This window comes from Zootermopsis nevadensis, unplaced genomic scaffold (genome assembly GCF_977971745.1).
Source record: "Zootermopsis nevadensis isolate Lab colony 2312 unplaced genomic scaffold, Znev_1.0 Znev_ptg000003l, whole genome shotgun sequence".
In the NCBI taxonomy this organism is placed as follows: domain Eukaryota; kingdom Metazoa; phylum Arthropoda; class Insecta; order Blattodea; family Termopsidae; genus Zootermopsis; species Zootermopsis nevadensis.
This window is the reverse complement of record NW_028259135.1, coordinates 11,221,305-11,241,746: the sequence shown is the minus strand read 5'-3', so window position 1 is coordinate 11,241,746 and position 20,442 is coordinate 11,221,305. Positions and strand designations below refer to the sequence as shown.

The 20,442-nt window shown below is 40.8% G+C and overlaps 1 protein-coding gene across 6 annotated transcripts in view; it reads right to left on the bottom strand.

Annotated features, from left to right (window-relative positions):
• Positions 1-20,442, bottom strand: part of LOC110838284 (lachesin-like) — a 310,561-nt gene that overhangs the window by 153,190 nt on the left and 136,929 nt on the right. For 2 of the 6 annotated variants that reach the window (XM_087342517.1, XM_022081339.2), the window contains one exon: positions 17,912-18,025. The exons of the other annotated variants lie outside the window; for them this stretch is intronic. In XM_087342517.1, the coding sequence (XP_087198643.1) occupies positions 17,912-17,999 (88 nt within the window). In that variant the 5' untranslated portion in view covers positions 18,000-18,025. The remainder of the gene's footprint in view (positions 1-17,911; positions 18,026-20,442) is intronic. 6 annotated transcript variants of the gene reach the window in all.

The following is a 20,442-nucleotide window of genomic DNA, read 5'->3' as shown; positions in this document are numbered from 1 at the left end:
TAAGGAAGGCTCCAGACTGTGCCGAAAACTGCAGTCGGGCGCGTGTCGCTTTGCCACAGGTTCTGGACACAACTGTATTGCAGTTCTCCCATTCTATGCTCCCGTGGGATCAAGTTACTAATTACTGGTATAAGTATTATAATGTTCACCGTCAGCATCATTATAACCAGCCAGTAATGAGAAGGATGCAGTCCACACCACGTAACCCACTGCGAGCATGGCAACCGCGAGTCTTCGAACTTTAACGAGGAGTGGGCGTCTGGTATTAAAAGTCTTCGAACTTATCACCGGAAAACCCGCGTTAACTGAGTAACTTGTCACCGCTGCATGACGCGATCTTAGGCTGTGGATGGAGAAGACGTCTTCCAGATGTGAAGAGTAGGTGGAAATGTATCGAGTATGCAGTCGCGGACAGCCGACAAGGGGCGGTCCTACAGCTTGTAGATTGGAAGAGGAGTTATACAAACCCACACCTTCAAAAACCTATGTGTTATAAAATGATTCAAGGGTCCTCAGGCGTTGACAGATTATTTGTAGAACGTTCTTGAGAATGGAGCGGGTATGAAGAACTGAAAAATACGTACATAATTTTGGTTCGAAAGCCTGAAGAGAAGGGACTAGATAGAAGAGCTAGAGGTAGGTGGGATGATAATATTAAAATGCAGGGAATTTGTAGCTGAGCGACTATTAGATTCTCAAGAAAGACTCTTTCTTCATTGAGTTGGTTAATTCTGAAAACACTTATTAGTTATATGAGCCGGGATAGCTCAGTCAGTATAGTGACTGGCTACGGGCTGGACGACCGGGGTTCGATCCCCGACGGGGGCAGAGGATTTTTCCTCTAGCCTCTGCGTCCAGACCGGCTCTGGGGCCCACCCAGCCTCCTCTACAATGGGTACCGGGGGTCCTTTCCCGGGGGTAAAGCCGGCCGGGGCGTGATGCTGACCACTCACCCCCATCTAGTGCCGGGGTCAAGGAAGAGAGGAGCTATACCTCCACTCACCCCAAACGCCTACATGGCGTACAGTGGGACAAACTTTACTTTACTTACTTATTAGTTATTTTCCCTTACTTCATCACAAGTGACACTGACGGAGGGAATTAAATTACAATCTGTTGGCCCCACTGCCATTCACTTTAAACTTCCAAGTAGCAGTCAATCGTAAATCTCATTTAGCATAAACGGTGTAATAAATATGGAGTTATTAACAAACAATTCTAAACTGTAAAGTGGTTGAATAAAACAAACATAAAACAGGCAAATTCAAATAATAGTAACACAATCCGACATTTTGACAAGTCGTGTTTTTCTTCGCTTCTGTTGGTCACGACATAGAAGCCAATTAAAACGTCGAGTTCAGTGTATTTATCGACTGCAACGTTTTCAATTACACTTTTTAGTAAGCGTCCAAAGTAAAAACAAATATCAGAGAAAAAAACTGGTATGTGTTACGTAAATGCATTCATTTAATTATGTGTACACATCGATGAGGGTGAGCTCGCAGCAAATAAACCCCAGTACATGATTTTGTGTCAAACCGACCACCTGAAGCCATTAAGCGTGCCTCGGGACGAAGGATTGAACCCCATCGGGCACACAGAACGGCTTGTATTGCCCAGAAATTGGGGATGTTCTGACCGCAACTCAGGGTCAATGCCACTCTAACGGCTGTCCCAAAAATCCCACGTCCAAAGTACGAAGACACGATTTCATACCAGCGTTAAGGATGGGTATGCTGTTGCCTTCACCTTCAGGGTTCACTAATTTAAATTTATTAAATGGTGACACATTGAATTTCTAGTTATAAACTTTGAAGATGGCTGTCGTGTGTGTTGATGTGCTGTGTAGCCTGATAGAAGATTCTCAACGTTTCAGAGGTGCGTAATACTGCCACCATCAGCATTGTCGCCCTGCACGAAGCATCATATCACAAGACAGTCATCTTCATAATAGCTGCTCTGAAAACCAGATATTTTAAGATATAGGCTTCTATTTTAACCCGTACAAGCTGTTATAAATTATCATTTGTATTTATAAGTCAGTATAATTTCGAAACAAAAAAGAGCCGGGATAGCTCAGTCAGTATAGTGACTGGCTACGGGCTGGACGACAAAGGGTTCGATCCCCGACGGGGGCAGAGGATTTTTCCTCTAGCCTCTGCGTCCAGACCGGCTCTGGGGCCCACCCAGCCTCCTCTACAATGGGTACCGGGGTCCTTTCCCGGGGGTAAAGCCGGCCGGGGCGTGATGCCGACCACTCACCCCCATCTAGTGCCGAGGTCAAGGAAGAGAGGAGCTATACCTCCTCTCACCCCAAACGCCTACATGGCGTATAGTGGGACAAACTTTACTTTACTTATCATTAAAAAAAAACACAACTAGCTATGGTACTGAAATATGAGTCCATCACATTTAGGTTATTTTACTTGAGTTTGTTGCATTTCTTTTAAAGAAGCTCATGGCGTGATATAACCGCTGTAATTGATATAACTCTTAGCGCAGCAAAATATTTTCTCAAGTGAGATATTCAATCCCTTCATCGTTAAAATAAGGCACTACTTTCTGCAATGATGCGCCAAAATTGATTTGTCTATATCAGCGAATAAGATCCCAACATTAACCGTCACTAAAATTTTTAAAATTTTGAATAGGCGATATTTGAAGAAGTTCGTAACCTATGACCCGATTAACTGTCCCGTATTTAATCTTTAGAACATAATAAAATTGTGATAAGCGTGACGGGCAATGACTATTACACATGGGAAAGTCTGCCTTTACGTCGTAGGAGTGATTATTATAAGTTTCTCTCACTCGCGGAAAGAACGTCATCTCACGGGCGAAGTCAGAAGTCAGTAAGAAGTTTCATGTTGTTAATAAAATAAGTCAACTGCAAAAAAGATAGGAGAGCTATAGGAAAAAATAAAGAAAGACTCAGTTGGTAGAGAGAAAAAAAAGGAAGTCCCAATGACAGAGACACCAAGATGTCGTCATTTCCTCTTGGAAACAGTCTTACGTGCAAGTATTGTTCCTAGATTGAGTTCTGAATGGAAATATTTTCATGGCTGTCTTCACAGAAGAGAAATGTTGTCACACTGCATTAGAATTCAATTGTACCAGACGTGAATCAGTATTACCAACTAGAGGAAAATTTCTGTCGGTTAAGAGAGATTTACAGCCTTGGCTTCAGAATATCGAACACGAAAGATTTTCATTGTTAAAAAGTTGAAAGCCGGAAATTTCTCATTATCTCCCTAAAGCTTCTCTCCAGCAAAATATAACTAATGAAACACGAACACTGCCATTAGTTTATAACGGTTCATTTGTCTGTCGTATGAGATGAAGCTAATATATAAATTATTTGTAATAAATACAATTACAAGTTCCATTCACGTATATATTTAAAAAAAAATTAGCATGCGAGACAAAAAGGAGAATAATGACGAAAAAAAAGAACAGCGACATATTTCTCATCCCTGTGTCACATTTCCGGAGGTGAATAACAGCAAACAACAAAATGGCTGTCAATATTGCCACGATTATAGCAAGGCACGTAATTTACATGGCGGTCTTCGGGTGGATCAGTGGAGAAACACATTTTAGAAACACAGCTCAACTAATTTAGACCCATATTTGAGAGAAGTAATATAATTTTATGGCTCAAATAGACGCTTTCATAAAGTATTTAGTATGCATGATGAAAAGATTTCCATCAACTTCAAAACTTAGAACAGACTTCAAGGATCACAAGCAATGGGTCTCGGACCGGAGGTACAACGCAGCTGCGATGTCTTTCTACAAATTCATTCTAAACCTTCAGGACGTATTACAAGACACAACAGAACATCGGAGGCCTGAGGCAGGTTGAAACAAACGCAATTATGTGGCCATGGGGAGGGAACCCCAGAGCCTGGGGAGCAGCGGGGGTTGCGAGGGGACAGGCCCCCTTGACAGCCAGCAGTGCTCAATGACATCTGGGATCACAGCCTGTTTCCGAAAATTTTCTCCGGTGGTATGATTCATGTCTGATACATAAAACTCCATCTATCACGATTACAAAATAAAGATTCAGAAGATATTTTCATGTAATTTAACGATACTTTAAGAATACTAGTAAACTGCCCATCATGAATGAGTGAAAAATCCAAAGTGATAAACACACAGTCATAAATTACACAGGGTGTCCCAAAAAGATTTATACAGTCTGCCATTCAGACAGTAGCTTACCGTTGTTAAGCGAATCACGAAGCTAACGGTGGAAAATGTGTCTGACGTGTCGGGGATCCATTCAAGAAGCTGTATCGAGTTCAGATACACTCATAATCAATACTGGGGCTAAGAGTGCAGAAATCCGTCAAGAACACGAAAAGAAGTTTCGAACTAAGCAGACAGGAGGGAGATACAGAGGCTGAGGATCTTGACTGACGTTACACAGTACGCAATGAGTAAAGACTCACGAAATTAACTTATGCACTGACTAGAACTGGAAGGTTCGACACCACGAACTTGTCAAGAAACCATCATCGCACACAGTCCTCAGACAACTTCACGATCTCAAAAATCTGGTGTTTCCATCACCCCTTTACTGATTAATTTTCACCCTATAAATCATTTTCCAAACTGTTTCCTCTTCACAATTATGTACGCACTTCTCGTCTCCCTGTCCATGCTACGTGCCCTACCAGTCATCGTAGCCGCCTTCATTTCCCTAGCCTAACTGTGATGGGTGACCTGCATAATACGCAAAATTATACGCTGCAGTTGTTGCATTTAGTATCAATATGCAGTTCCATGCGGATAACTTCACAGTAGCCCACTGCTCCAGCTGTTCTCTCCCATTACATGTATACATTGTCCGGCGCCATTATATTGGTGTAATGAGAATGTTGGCACACCTGGCGTTATCTCGGAAGGCACATGGATACTCGCGTCACGTTCGTACTTCAAATGAAAGCAACGGATTACACTGTCAACGGCAAAGCCGACTCGTGACGTCACTACCACTTGCTCCTCATTTAGTCGATAGAATTTACCGATCTCTCGATACAGAAGCATCGATCCTTCCAAAATAGATGTGTCATAACCCCTGGCACATGTTCAGGTCTATTCTAGGCCACGACGTGCAGATACGAAACTAAATAGGCCTGGGTTTTATCTCACCTGACGCAAACTCCACACGGAGGGCTACGACGAATTTAACGAGCGATAAACTGCAAATTACAGCCGTGGTATTCTCCGTTAAGACTCTGTGCGGTCTTGCAGGTGGTTGTCAGTGTAGAGGTGGAGGCGGTACGTTCCTTCTAAACACTCGTAACCACCTACAATACAGTACGACGTCGTATAAAGCGACACGAAAGGTTATACTTCATAAATATACTGACATTTTCGCTGAACTGCAGGCATTGTATCCCCTTAAAGCGAAATGAAAGTAATATCTTAATTATTTACGCCGTTGTAACAAACAGCATAGTTGAAGAACTATGTTTGAACAATCTGGAGTTTCTCTTAAGGCTGACAAATGACTGCACACACCCGTGTGTAAAGCTTTGTGACGTGTAATGGTAACTCCTTAACTTCGAATAAAAATTTCTTAAACGCCATGCAGAGTAAAATGTTGCTGGAATAGAAGTAATATTGACAGAATCCTGCCTACGTTTCTACATACTCGTGAAACCTGCTCAGAATCATTCTTCCTGTTTGTCAATACAGACCTAAAGCTACCCACCGTTATGGGAATTTAAGTGTTCTAACAGCAAATTCCTGCTTCATCAAAGCCGAATCAATTAAAAAATTATCCAGTAATTTTAATACATTCAACTGTTGCTGCGATACCATTCGTGGTGAGTTTCTTTAAAAGATCTTTGCCCCAAGTGCATAAAATTAAGGCATAATCGAGAAGTAACGTATTCTCGTCTCTCTGCCATTACTTAACCACGTTTAATCTCTGTAAATAACTTCGGGAATCAATGTTTTGAGGTCTGTAGTGAAAGATATCCGACGAAATTCATTCTGGTCTGTAGCCTGTATATTTAAAGCGGCTTAAATCGAACTTTTATTTACTAATCAACGGAACAAAGTTGTCCTTAAACTGACACTGAAGTGGACAAGAATGTTGTAAGGAATTAAGATTTATAATTGTGCCCGCAAGGGCTCGCCAATGAATCTTCTCCTTGTAACAAGCATGAACCTGGCGATAGAGGTGTCTCTGAAACGTCGGTAAACTTATACCACACTATACGGTGCAACATCCCAGAAGACACCGTCGTGAAAACCTCAAATGTCACTAACGTACATCCAGCAAATAATTTCAAGCTCTGTTTCTGTTGAGATTAATTTTAATATTATCCCCTCATATACGTGTAGATCTCTCAGGTGATTCTCGGTAAGAGCGTACACGTTCATGTTTCTTTATCGTGTGCTTCACTTTCCTCCCATTTTAAACCTCTCTGAGTATCATCCAATCGGCATCAGTAAAAAGCACAAATTATAAAACTCCTAATTATGAAAATTTCCCTATCTATTTGTTACTTAATCTGTCCTAGATTTCATGACTTTTTCTGAACGCAAAAAGGAACCAGAGATTCATATTTTCCATGCTGTTCCAAATCAAACGTCTTGCTAAGATCACCGCCATCTTAAATATATCACGGACACAAGACTTGAGAGATGAGGTAACAACAGTTGCACTTTGAAAGAAGACCCTTCCATCCGTGGGCAATTCTTGTACTCCGCGCATGACAGCCTGCGAGAAACTGCATATCTGCAATATTTTGTCCGAGCTCAGAGTCAAATCAATTGTCACAACATACTCAATAATTGAGGCTTTGACGTGGAATTGCTATGGCAACTGGAGATGATGCTGTCTCCAGTAATACTATTCCTCTGGCTGACTGCATCAGGGGTAGACAAAATACATCACGAGAAAAGGCCCAGGAGATATTTTGATATTATCAAGAATTCCCTTTAAAACAGAAGTCTTTGAAGTAATATTTAAACGTTCAGTCCGTACCTCAGAGAAAACAACCAACACATCACATTTACAAAGATCAACTGGCTAACTGTATTTGAGGAAACACTAATAAAGACAGATGGTGCATATAGTTACCACTGGTATTGGTAAAACGACAATGTCTTGTAAGAACTTGGAACATGGCATCTTACTTTGACAGAATAACAAAAAGTGTCTGAAAATAAATCTGTTCAGAAAGAAATGTCTCTACTAATAATCTCTGATATCATATTCCGCAAATACGACGTAGCATAAAATCTGTGTCAGTTCAAATTACGCACAGGAATCACTAAACATAAATTATAAATACACAGAGGCCGTTTGTGGTTCTTGCTAGGGACATACAAAATGAAACATCTAAAAGGAAGTAGATATTTTTTACCTCCGATATTCTTCTTTCACTTCTTAGTTCTACATCTGTGTATCGTATTAACATTCCCAAATAATAAGTGGAACCCCTTATATCAATCAATCAATAAACCACGCATATAAACAGGGACTCCCAAAGAGACGAATAAGAGACATTTTAATAAATTAAACCAAGACGTTACCAATGGAACTCGGTGAAGCCAATTTTAGGCATTTAAAAAGAACGCAGTTCTTGTCTTCCGTAAACAGAACACACAGATCGTAAATAAGGTTAATATTCCATATTATAATTTGTATACATCTTTATGGGGCGTTCTGTACATAGCTTTTTCCACTTTCACTTACGTTATAGTCTGTTGCTAGTTTCGGACATCCCTGGAATAGTCTATTATGATTGCTAATTGACCAAGGACTCGCCCACAAGCGTGGACACGAGGAGATAGCGTGCCACAGTAATTAGACTTGAGGACAAGATCCACACAAGTCCAAAAAGAATAGGTTGCTGGCGTGGTAGATATCACACCCGATTCTCAACACTTTTTGGACCAGAGATGGAAATGTAAAGCAGACAGTACTTTTCTCCGAAAAGTTGGCATCTACCTGTGAGTCCACAAGACGTCAAACCACGGGGGGAAAACCCGACATTTTCACAGCAGTGAGACCCTCTGATCTCCGAGTATGAAATTCAACCCTTTTGAATTCAGTCCGTACCGCGAAGAAAACACATCTCTTCACCATTACAAACATCAACTGGTTAACGCTGTTCAAGGAAATGATCGCTGTTTATTATGAGAATCATACGAAACCCACAAATACAAACAGAAAGTTATTGGTTGTTTAAGCAGGTGGTACATATACCATCAGACCTTAAATTACTTACGTGTATATTGTTTTACAAAATTCTTACAAACAAAGCACGACACCAAAAACCTCATTCCACCCATGAAATAAGAGACAGTTTAAGGTTTAGCGTCCTGACTGTTCATTAACGGTTAAAGGCGCGACAGCGAAGATTACGCGAAAAGACGGATAATGAATGAACTAAAACCTGGAGGTGGGAGGGGACCAGATAAGCAGAGACGCCACGCTGATTGATAATCACTTTATGACGTCACATCCGCTGCCACGTAACGGATGAAAGAGAAATTGACGAACCTAGTAATGGAGCCGAGGGTAGTCCTACCATGAACTCAGAAAACGCACCAGATCATGTCAGATGGATTACTGGATGATGTTAACTTTACATGTTCCAAAGATAATGAACCTACTTAACTCTCTTGAAACCGAAGCTCGAGAGAGTGAAAGAGAGGAGAAAGTGGAAGGGGGGAGTAGTGATAGTCACTATTGTTTTAACGGGGAGGGGAAATAATTTTTGGTTTTTAGCTACTAAGGTCCCCAGACAGTGCCCACTTGTCCTTCTGGTACCGAAGCTCTTCTCATTTAAATCAGCACTTCACAATTACAAAGATCACGTTGATAACACTGCTTAATACATGATATAATTTAGTTACCGTTGAGTTCTGAAGGGTTAACTAAAGAAAATCTATTCATTGAAGTATGATTATGACATTTATTATTAAATAAATCCCTTTATACAGAACTTCGAGGCTATATCTACCAGGAAAATAAAAAAAACATGGAGGAAATCTGTAGAAGGAAAGTGGTATTACATAAAATGCGTTCTTTATATGGAATACCGAAAAGTGTGATGTACTTTTTTCCTCGAATATTTTACAGTTAAAAAATACAGTTATGACACTAGTATACTGAGCCGATTACATTGCAAATGCTCACGAATGGCCAAACACATCACCAGCTAAATACAGTATTTGCAGTGTTTTTGTATTTATCGCGTTTTAGGATTTCTGAAACCCATTTCAGCATAAATAAACGCTAATGCTCTTTTCTGCCCACACAATCTCCAATCCACTTCATGCGTGCTTTGTGAACCATCTATCAACCACTTACTAGTAAGAATACAGCCTGAAATAACGATGTTTATAGGATGTCGTATATCAGAAGCGAAAATAAAACGAGTTCATTCCCAGACCGTGGAACGGCTGTCGGAAAAGATGAAAACTTCAGGGAACGAAACTGTGTGGTAAATGTAGGCGTGAACTTGATGAAACTATTAAAATTTACGTTAAATATTAAGGGGTGGAAAGTGTAAACTAGATTACCTACGGGACAGTAGCGGACTCTTGTGAGTAAAGCGATGAATCATCGGATTACACAAATTAAGGGCGATTTACTGACTACATATTTCTAACCTCTGGGTCCCAGTAGGACCTATAATACTTCTCCCTTCAGCGCATATATGAAGCTTAACGGGATGGCTTTACCTTACAGACTACATGAGCGACTGACAGCTTCTCAAGAAGTTCTTTTTCTCTGGAATTTTGACATTTGAGTACAGCGTAACCTTCTTATGCGCACATGCCACGAAGCTTATCGACGGACAGTCAAACTTCTACCCAGTGTCAACTGTTTGGATTCATTCAGTTTGCCAAATTCTGCGATTACAACCGGCAGTATTCATTTCTGATTACAGGTCAAGCTCTGCCCCTGTGCATGAACCTCCATCTCTAATCGCTCAGAATGCTCTGTGCTGTTTACTCACACACCTGCAAACATTCTGAATGCCTGCAACGATGTGTATTAAGACCGGATTACAGAGTACTAATTACGAATATCTTGGAAAAAGCAATAATTACGAATATTTTCTGATAATTTTCCGCGTCGATTAACACATAAAGAAGCTTAATATCGATGTCGAAGGTGATCAAGAGGATACAGCGAATAAATTACAGAAAAGATCGAGCACTAAAATTTCTAAGAGACGCGGTTGGTAAGCCTGGTTTTCAGTACCCACCAAATTCTTCTTTGTATTTTCCGTGCCCTTTCTTTTCACCGTTCTCTCTGCAGTGCACGTATAGGCACATAATCACCCTCAAAGATAATTTATTTGCATAGTATATATACTTGAAAGAACGATTTCTCGTAAAAGGCTTGACTCTGGTCTCACCACTTTGAAGGAAGAGCTAGCTCGTTTCTTCTTTCAAAGTTTTTTTAACTCAGCCTCCTCCCACTTTCCTCCATATCAAAGCTTTTCGCCGACACACACACGCGCGCCAAAACTGGTACATGTTTTCTTCCTTTTCCTGCAGCTTCATAGAGAACTTTTTTACAAGTTAGCGAACCAAGCCGGGCTGCATTGCTTTCATGGATCCGCCCGGGCCAATATGAAGTTCCGGTGTCAACAGGAGCAGTTGGGCTTCCGTCCCTGAGAATGAATCTTCAGCAGCACAGACACAAAGTTCGAGGCAATAAACATCACAAGATCCAGCAATCTGCGTCTCAGTTATCGGTCTAATTACAAGAGAACTCGCAGTACTGTCTGCCCGAAAGGAAAACTGGCTTCAAATTGAAGTCATCACGTCATGCTGAATGCTGTCCTAAGGACATCCCCCCTCACTAAAAAACAATATTCATATTTTTTTTAGTAATCTGCATATGCGAATTCTAATAAATATTTTGTGAGCACTTCTGTTGTCTTCCTATGCGAGGTAATATCCTAATTATCCCGCGCCATCATAACTTCAAGCGGTGATACACAACCCAGAAAATACTTTATGTGCATTCCTTATTCACAATCATATACGTAACATAGCATTCAAATATCGGATATAATGTGCAGTTAAAGAACAAAAACATAGCGTAAACATTAACCTTTTAGAGCACAGTGGTAACTATACGTACCGCCTGATTCAAGTGTCAGTTTCTCTGAATTTTGACCAGAGTTTATAGTTTCATGTGATTCTAAGAATAAACTAAGATTATTTCCTTAAACAGCGTTATCCAGCTGATCTTTGTAATGGTGACGTCCTGTGTTTTCTTTGCGGTACGGACTGAATTCTTAAATATAACTCAGGCGATATTGGGCTTCAAAGGGTAAGCCTGCTTATATTTAGAACGTGATCTAATATATTCTTCCTCACACAGGCTTAGGGTGCTGATCCTTTACCTTTGCTGTTCAACTTTCACTACCATGAACTGCGTTCTCCAAAGCAGATCAGGTAAATGTGAAACTGTTTTACAGAAAAGTTTCAGACATGGAGGGGCGGGGGAAACCCGTTCATACACCGGATTTGCCACCGATTTAAAAGGTCTGTGAAGCCGACGGCCCCACAAATAAACTGAATCCCCAATCCTCGCTTCCAGCAATAGTATTTTTATTCCTTTCATCTACGACAAGGCATTGTGTGTTTATTGCCAGAAATTTCCAACCGTTTTCTTTGGTGTAACATTACCAGTCGCGTCTTTTACTAAAGTGTTACCAAGAACTCTACTGACGCTACATGAATCAGTTATTATTCTTAAAATACGACTAGTAGAAATTTCTGAGAAACAGCAGGTGTAACGGAGAACACGCGTGGAAAGAATACAGAATAAACCTGCCTATGAAAGCATTATACAAAACCCAGAGAAAGATAAATGCTGACAGGCCTGCGAAAAAGATTCTCGGAAGACTCAGAACAGACTCTGGAGGCTTAACTATTTATCCTCAATATAATCTATGACGTTGTGATTAAAACGCGTGCATGGAAGAACAATATTTTATACAAGGGAGTGAAACATTCGCACGCATCCTTAAAATCTAAGTATGGCGTGCTCTTGCAATTGCGAAACCGATTCCAAGGTATTTGTTTGCAGGCCTTTAACCTCGGACAGTGTCTGATGCGTGAAACAGTTAACACGGAAATGAGATGAGACGAAAATGTCATGTGACCTGTGAACATCTGAGGAAACACAGGAACTTAAACATCACGTGATCCGTCAACTTGTGACACGGTTAATGATATGGAAATGTGACGACAGCGTTGACGTTACAGTTAACGGGAATTCTTGGAGCGACATTACTTTTCCACATTTCAATTACCCCCTGTCATTTTGTACTTTTCAACTCGCTTCAGGATGAAGAGCAGGTTAAAACATGTTCGGACGAAATTCTCCACGCAAAGTCATCTTAAAAAGTCCTCTTTGTTCCTGTTCATCAGCCTATACCGCGCAGGGAAGTTATGGTCAGTGACGCGTCTTATTAAGACACGCTCCAGTGCTACCTACTTTCTTAGTTAAGTAGCAGACTCTCTTCCGGTGTACAAGAGGGTCTTTCCGAGATAAAATTCTTTGTCCCCTCACATCGCGACTGACAACGGTAGTGACGCAGAAATCGAAAGTACATTCAGAGGAAGAACTGACGGCGGTAGCAAACATTTATTGATACAATCCTAAGTTGCTTATCAACAGGTTTTTCCCACCCTGAATCCTATCCTATCGCCATTTTTGAACGTATTACTCACCTCAAATCCCATTTACATCAAAAACTCTACTGAGGACCGTCAAAAACTCTGAAAAATAACGCCAGCCATCTACTGGGTCACGGTCCGACGCTGTTGACCACTGCTGTACACAGAATTACTCACCGAATGAGAGGTAAATATCAGGGTTCCGAAGAATTCAATCATGGCTATTACAAAACATCTTAGATACCATTTTCCATTCAAAGATTCCAAAGAGGAAAAGCCAAAACGCCTAATAAGTGAAAGATAAATGATTATGAACACTTACGGAATTCAACGCGCAACGTGGTCTTTATTTACCTTCTTAACCGACATATCATGCGCTGCTTTTAGACAGCGAAATCGTCTGTTTATATGGCAACAGTACGCCACTTTAATCCAGCCCACAACATCCAAAATTCCCCATCCACAATCCAGTATTTAACCACATTCGTATCTGACTCGACGTAAAACAGTCGGTAGTTGTTGCAGTGTCGTTAAATCAAATAAGAGAAACAACATTTCGCGCTTCTGATCTCAAGGATTTAGTTACTCAACGTTCGTAAGAACATCTGCTTCTTAAAAGGTGTTCAAGTCGAGTTGAAAGCGGGAAGCAAGTTTCCATGACGACCGAACTGAACTCTGCAGTCGGGAAGTCCAGCACTTTGCACGCTAATGAAAATGGACGTAGTTGTTCAAATATTGACGCCTCCTTCACGCCGGTCCGAGAGCTAGACTCCTCGCGAATTTCGGTTTATTAATTATTTAGACATGAAACGTCAATCAAAAACTACGAAACTGTACCTAGAAAACAGCGAATGATTTTCCATCACTTCTTTATAGGTGGACCAGATGAAGCCGAGTGTTTATAAATGACCAACCAAGTTCTCAAAAATGATTCTACATGACAGAACCTTCTGCATTAAAGTGCTGCTACAATAAGGCAGCTTTTAGAAGTATATGTATTTCACAATTGTGAAAGGAAGAAAATATGCCCCAATAAATTTCAGGGGGAATCTTCCTCTAGCAATGCGTCATTTTCAGAATTAAAATTTTGCACACTACACTCATTACTTGGCTGGAAATCTGGTAAAACAGCTGTAATGTAATTAATAATTTGAAACCAATACTAGCTTAATGAACTCGCCATGTTTAACATAATCTGAAGTTCATAATCGTGTTTGCAAAATCCAGAAAAATCAAATAACACGACTGTGTGAAATTGGTACATTCTTCTAGCTTAGACACGACTAAATAAATTAGGATGTATAAGAGAAGATAAAGGAAGGGACACAGAAAAAAGAAGAGACAATAAAGTGGTGTAAATAAATAATATGAAGATAGAGACTAGGAAAGAAACAAATCGACGAACAGTTATAGAGAGAGAGCATGAAAAATACAAATAAGGTGAAATAATAAAATAAATATGACTTTTAGGTAGTAGTGACTATCCCGAATTCTTCCACTGTATAACACAATTTAAGTAAACCTCTTACTCATCTCAGACGAATATCGCACTATATTAACACAAAGTGTGTTACAGTACACGCCTTATACATCCTTTGGGGATATCGATTTTTAAACCGCCTGTAGATGTACTCTCCTGGTAATGCCATAAAACTTTCCCATCTTAATACGAACTTCTACTTGTTTGGTTTGTGTTACATCGACACTGAGGTACTTTCTCGACATTTTCTTTTACGTTTCCATCCAGGCCGACTCGCTCTGTTTTATAATCTCGCAGCGTCTGTTCATAGCTAAACATTTTACAGCGCCAATAATGTACGCTGTCATTTTAAGTAATCAATTCATTCACTTTAACTTCAAATTATGGGGTAAGACTGCGCTCTGTATTTCAGCGAACATCACAACACACTGCTGTAACGTCGCGAGTATGTAATTCAATCAACCAAAGTCAGTACAATTTCTGCTTACGAAATGCAACTTTTGATTATGAATTTTTAAAGATGATTTTTTTTTGGAAAAACTCCATTTCTACATTTACATCTGGAGGAACAGATGGTTGGTTGTCTTCTGAGTTACACCCAGAAGACACCCGTCTTCATATTCTCAGCCGTGAGAACCTGAAATCTCACAAAATCTGAGGAACACTGTCTATTCACCAAGCACAGTGTGTTCAAACACAGAAGTGCATGATCGCCTTGACCCTCACGTCACGTGACCGACTTTAAAGCTCCAATAGGAACCAACATAACAAGGGATCACATGACAATCACTCGCAATTGTTTGTTTAGACCCAGTGTCTCGCCTCGGAGAATAGACACTAGCTTATGTCCCGACAGAGATACGAACCTGAGGCTTCCTCAATTGGAAGCAAGGTTGCTGATCGTAACCCCACGACGTTGATTGATTGCTTCTTTGGATCTTTTACTACACGAAAAAATTCTATCAGTTTCACAGCGTCGAATATGAAGAAAGATGATAAATAACAATTTGGAAGGTGATACACTATTCAGGATTTCGCTCCAGAATCTGAGATGCTTCGGCCTCGACTGGAACACGGCATCTGAATAAGCTAAGCTAGCACGATGTAGCTACGCTGTGCTATACAAAATTCAGTGGAAACTTGGGTATAACATGTTAAAATAGTGACACGTAATACATTCTGTGCTCTGCGAAAGCGAGTCAAGACAGATTTCTGAAAGACATTTGAACCCATTACTACGTAATGAGACATGATCAGAAGCGAATGAGATGAATTTTGAAATTGTCAGTCCCAGCAATGCCCGATCCCTCGCCTTCCGACAGCCCAGCTGCATAAAAATTCTTTATTAGTTAATTAAACCCAAAATCGAAAATTAAATCCCTTCAAGACAGTCGACGTAATGGAATTATATACCTTCACGTTTTATAATAATTAGGAATGTAAATTTCTTTCTGATATCTGAAGACAAGCAGCCGATTATCTGCGTCCCTAGACAATGTAACTTCAGAAATGTTATATTGGATTAATCCCTACACCCTGTTCGATCCTTCTGTCAAAAGGAAGTGCTCTGTTACACCTTCGGTACGTGCTACGTGCTTAGCCCTGTACTAATTTGTTCCTAGAGAACTCCTGAAGAAAAACTTAGAAATTGTGAGTCCAAAAATGGCTGTCTTCTGGGTTGGCAAACTTCTACCAGACTACACGGCGCAACAACCCAGAAGACAGTCATCTTCAAACTAAGAAATATTTCCATGCTCCGAACAAGATACAGTTCTTGGAAAGAAAATATAAAATAGTTTGTTAGCTGGAAATATCGTTCCCTTCTGCCTTGAATACGAGGTGCGATCGGAAAGTTTCGAGACTGTGTCAATAGAGGGCGAACCGGATGTAGTACGAGCTTCTGCCTTTAGGGGGTGCGGCCTACATTCATAGTGAATCAGTGTGCCAGCCGGCATCATCGAATTAGCATTTGTTTCTTAGTTACGGACGTTTTGGTAGTGCATTACACCGACCCTCCTGCGATTTCGGAATGGCGTATGCATCAAATTTTGCCAAAGACTCGCCAAAACGGCTACGGAAACCTATAAAATGCTAAAGCAAGCATTTGGGGAGTCCGCAATGGGTCGTGCACAAACTTTTGTGTGGCATTCACGTTTTAAAAATGGCCGAACCTCTGTCGATGATAACGAGCGTTCTGGACGACCATCTTCGAGCACAACGCCCGAAAATGTTACGAAGATTCGGCAGGCCATTCACGAAGATCGACGTCGTACCATCAACGACTTGTACGACATTGTTGGGATAGGCTATGGGACCTGTCAGCTGATTCTAAAGGAAGAACTCCACATGCGACGCATCGCAGCCAAGTTTGTGCCAAGGCTCCTGTCTGAGGACCAGAAGCAGAATCGACTTCTCGTTTGTCAGGAGCTCAAAGATCTTGCAAGAACCGACCCCAACTTCCTTTCTAAGCTCCGTGTGACTTCTTCCTCTTTCCAAAGATGAAAATTCAGCTAAAGGGAAGGAGATTTGAGACGATAGAAGAGATTCAGGCAGAATCGTAGATGGTGCTTGACAGGCTGACAAAGAAAGATTTCCAGGGATGCTTCCAGGCTTGGCAGCGGCGCTGGGATCGTTGTGTTCACTCCCAGGGGAACTACTTCGAGGGTGATGGATGAATTTAATACCTGAGATAAGTGTACGGGTTTTTATACGCGCAGTCTTGAAACTATCCGATCGCACCTCGTATGCTTTCGACAGTGTCAGCGAACAATGACCACTGATATAATCCCATAAACGTGTTTATTTCACGAGCTGAAAATATTAGTTACGACTGCTACTGAAACACAGGAACAAAAGAAGTTTACATTTTATTACTACTTACTACTCTTATTTTGTAATAAAAAGCGAGTTTGTTGTGTCATCACATCTCTGTAATAACTTTGGAACAAGTCGACGGATTTTCATGAAATTTAATATCGACATAATGCCGCCAGAAGCCATACGACTAGAAAACTCGCCGATTTATTATCGTCAATAATGTCGAGTTGGAGACGTTATGAGCGTCCGGAGTGGAAATGACACTATATAGTGCCACGTAATGAAGGCTATGAAATTCCATATGGTAATGGCTCCTCTAAAGATATGCAACGTGGACTTCCACCTTCAGCGTAAACAACAGGAGTAGTTTTACGTTGATAATTAATTATATTAGTCACGAAACACAGATCAAAATCCAATCTTACAATTATATCTCAGCGAAGATGTAGTTCAATTACATTCATACAAATCATACCATAAGCGAATATGACATAACAATGCTTTTGTGCAAAAAAAAACTTTCTGATGTTTTAAATTTATCTTTCATAGTGGGAAATATGCTTAGCTATATACAAATCGATGAAATTCGCGTAATTTATTTACGTCGTGAGACTAGAAATTTCTTACACCTCACACGATAAATGAAGTAGTTCCATTTATACATGCAGACTGACCTATAAATTATTGCGGATAATATGCATAATGTGATCACCATCTATGAACGAGATTGAGAATTTCTCCAACGAAATTCACATGTTTCGGGGAATAAATGAGCTGATAAGTTAGTAGCTAAAAATACCTTAACATCTTGTCAGGCATTACGTGCCATTAGCTCCCAGTTTCCCCATCAATTTCTTAATACTTCTTAGTTGTCGCATCTGTTAATTAACGCCAACTTGTAGTTATCTACAAAACAGTTATGTATGGTCCTACCATTAGTAGCTGTTGTTCGTTGCACTGCGTTGCCATGGCAGCAGAACACGTCCTCAGAAGGCCACGCCAAAGTATCTGGAGTAGACATCCAATCGGCTAGATGGAGTTACATACCTGGAAATGCAACAAAGCAAACAACTCCATCAGGATGAAATGAGAAAGGTCAGGATGCAGGCTACTTCAAGGACCCTAAGATTTCAACAAGACGTGTTGCATCCAGCAGATGAGAACTCCTGTCGTGACAATACGAAGATGTTTGTGATTACGAGACTTGGATTGAAGTTCTCATGCAATTCAGTGCCACTGACGTTCATATCAAAACAGAACGTGATGAGACCTGCCGGAATCAAACACAGCAAGATATATAAATGGGATTTGGTGAGATTTCAGGTTCCTACGACGACGAATGTGAACATGGATATCTTCTGGCTTGTTGAGTCACGTAATCTGGTAGAAATTTACCGATGTCTCAGACGTTATGCTACCTCCGTCATCCCATCATCAGGGCGATGATTAAGTATCGAGAGAACCCTAATGCTACAAGCAGTAAATACTTCTGAAACGTCTGTGAAACTTCTACCAGATTAAATGGCGCAACAAGCCAGAAGAAATCCATCTTCATAAAGTAAAGAAAGCTTTACGCGTGTTTTGAAGTTCAAAGTTCGAACAGACTTCAATAGCTGTTGAGATAAACTTCTTGATACAGCTCATGAGAAGCGGTCACACACACGTTCTAGGAATAAATTAGCATTGTTCGTTTAAATACAGCGGACGGACCATCCAGAAAATTACCACCGTCCGAGCTCATTCCACATCATGAAGCCAATTTAAACGCTGCTATACGTAATTGGAAATCCAATCGCCAGCAGGTACCGAACAGCAAGGTTTTAAGATAGACGAAAATGGACGTTCAATGCACAGTTATTGACTGGCAATGTAGAGGCTTAGAGGGATGACCAAGCTTTGAACACCGTCAACAGATTGACAGAGAGTTTCAACACGAGCACTGCCGAAACCATTATTTAGTTCAGAATACAGGATATTTCCTAAATTCTCTGAAGTCATTCAGTTGAATATGCTAAAATTACATCATCTTTCTTATTTCACATGGTAATGTCTTATCACCGGAATGCAGAACAAATTAATAACATAAGTACTGGTAACAAAGACCTAAGTAGTACAATAAAACATAATGAGTGGACCTTCACAACCAGAATATTCTACATGTTCGACTAGAAACACTACTGATCTACAAAAAATGGCTGCTAATAAGAGAGACGGACGTCCAACTCAGCAGGTGCTCTCGGATGAGTATGATGAAAATATACAGAACTGCCCTTCGTAATCAAAACACCCTGTATATTTCGACTGGAACCAAAGAGGGTTGCTGCTAACAAGAGAGGAGGACGTCCAACTCAGCAGGTGCTCTCGGATGAGCATGACGAAAATATACAGAACTGCCCTTCGTAATCAAAACACCCTGTATATTTCGACTGGAACCAAAGAGGGTTGCTGCTAACAAGAGAGGAGGACGTCCAACTCAGCAGGTGCTCTCGGATGAGTATGATGAAAATATACAGAACTGTCCTTCGTAATCAAAACAGCCTGTATATTTCGACTGGAACCAAAGAGGGTTGCTGCTAACAAGAGAGGAGGACGTCCAACTCAGCAGGTGCTCTCGGATGAGTATGATGAAAATATACAGAACTGTCCTTCGTAATCAAAACACCCTGTATATTTCGACTGGAACCAAAGAGGGTTGCTGCTAACAAGAGAGGAGGACGTCCAACTCAGCAGGTGCTCTCGGATGAGTATGATGAAAATATACAGAACTGCCCTTCGTAATCAAAACACCCTGTATATTTCGACTGGAACCAAAGAGGGTTGCTGCTAACAAGAGAGGAGGACGTCCAACTCAGCAGGTGCTCTCGGATGAGCATGACGAAAATATACAGAACTGCCCTTCGTAATCAAAACACCCTGTATATTTCGACTGGAACCAAAGAGGGTTGCTGCTAACAAGAGAGGAGGACGTCCAACTCAGCAGGTGCTCTCGGATGAGTATGATGAAAATATACAGAACTGTCCTTCGTAATCAAAACAGCCTGTATATTTCGACTGGAACCAAAGAGGGTTGCTGCTAACAAGAGAGGAGGACGTCCAACTCAGCAGGTGCTCTCGGATGAGTATGATGAAAATATACAGAACTGTCCTTCGTAATCAAAACACCCTGTATATTTCGACTGGAACCAAAGAGGGTTGCTGCTAACAAGAGAGGAGGACGTCCAACTCAGCAGGTGCTCTCGGATGAGTATGATGAAAATATACAGAACTGCCCTTCGTAATCAAAACACCCTGTATATTTCGACTGGAACCAAAGAGGGTTGCTGCTAATAAGAGAGGAGGACGTCCAACTCAGCAGGTGCTCTCACATGAGTAATGAGGTGCGCTGACAGGAAATCGTTATCAGGCTGATTGATCAGATTACCTTCTTATACCAGACTCAATGGACTGACTGAGTGTTCTGGAAT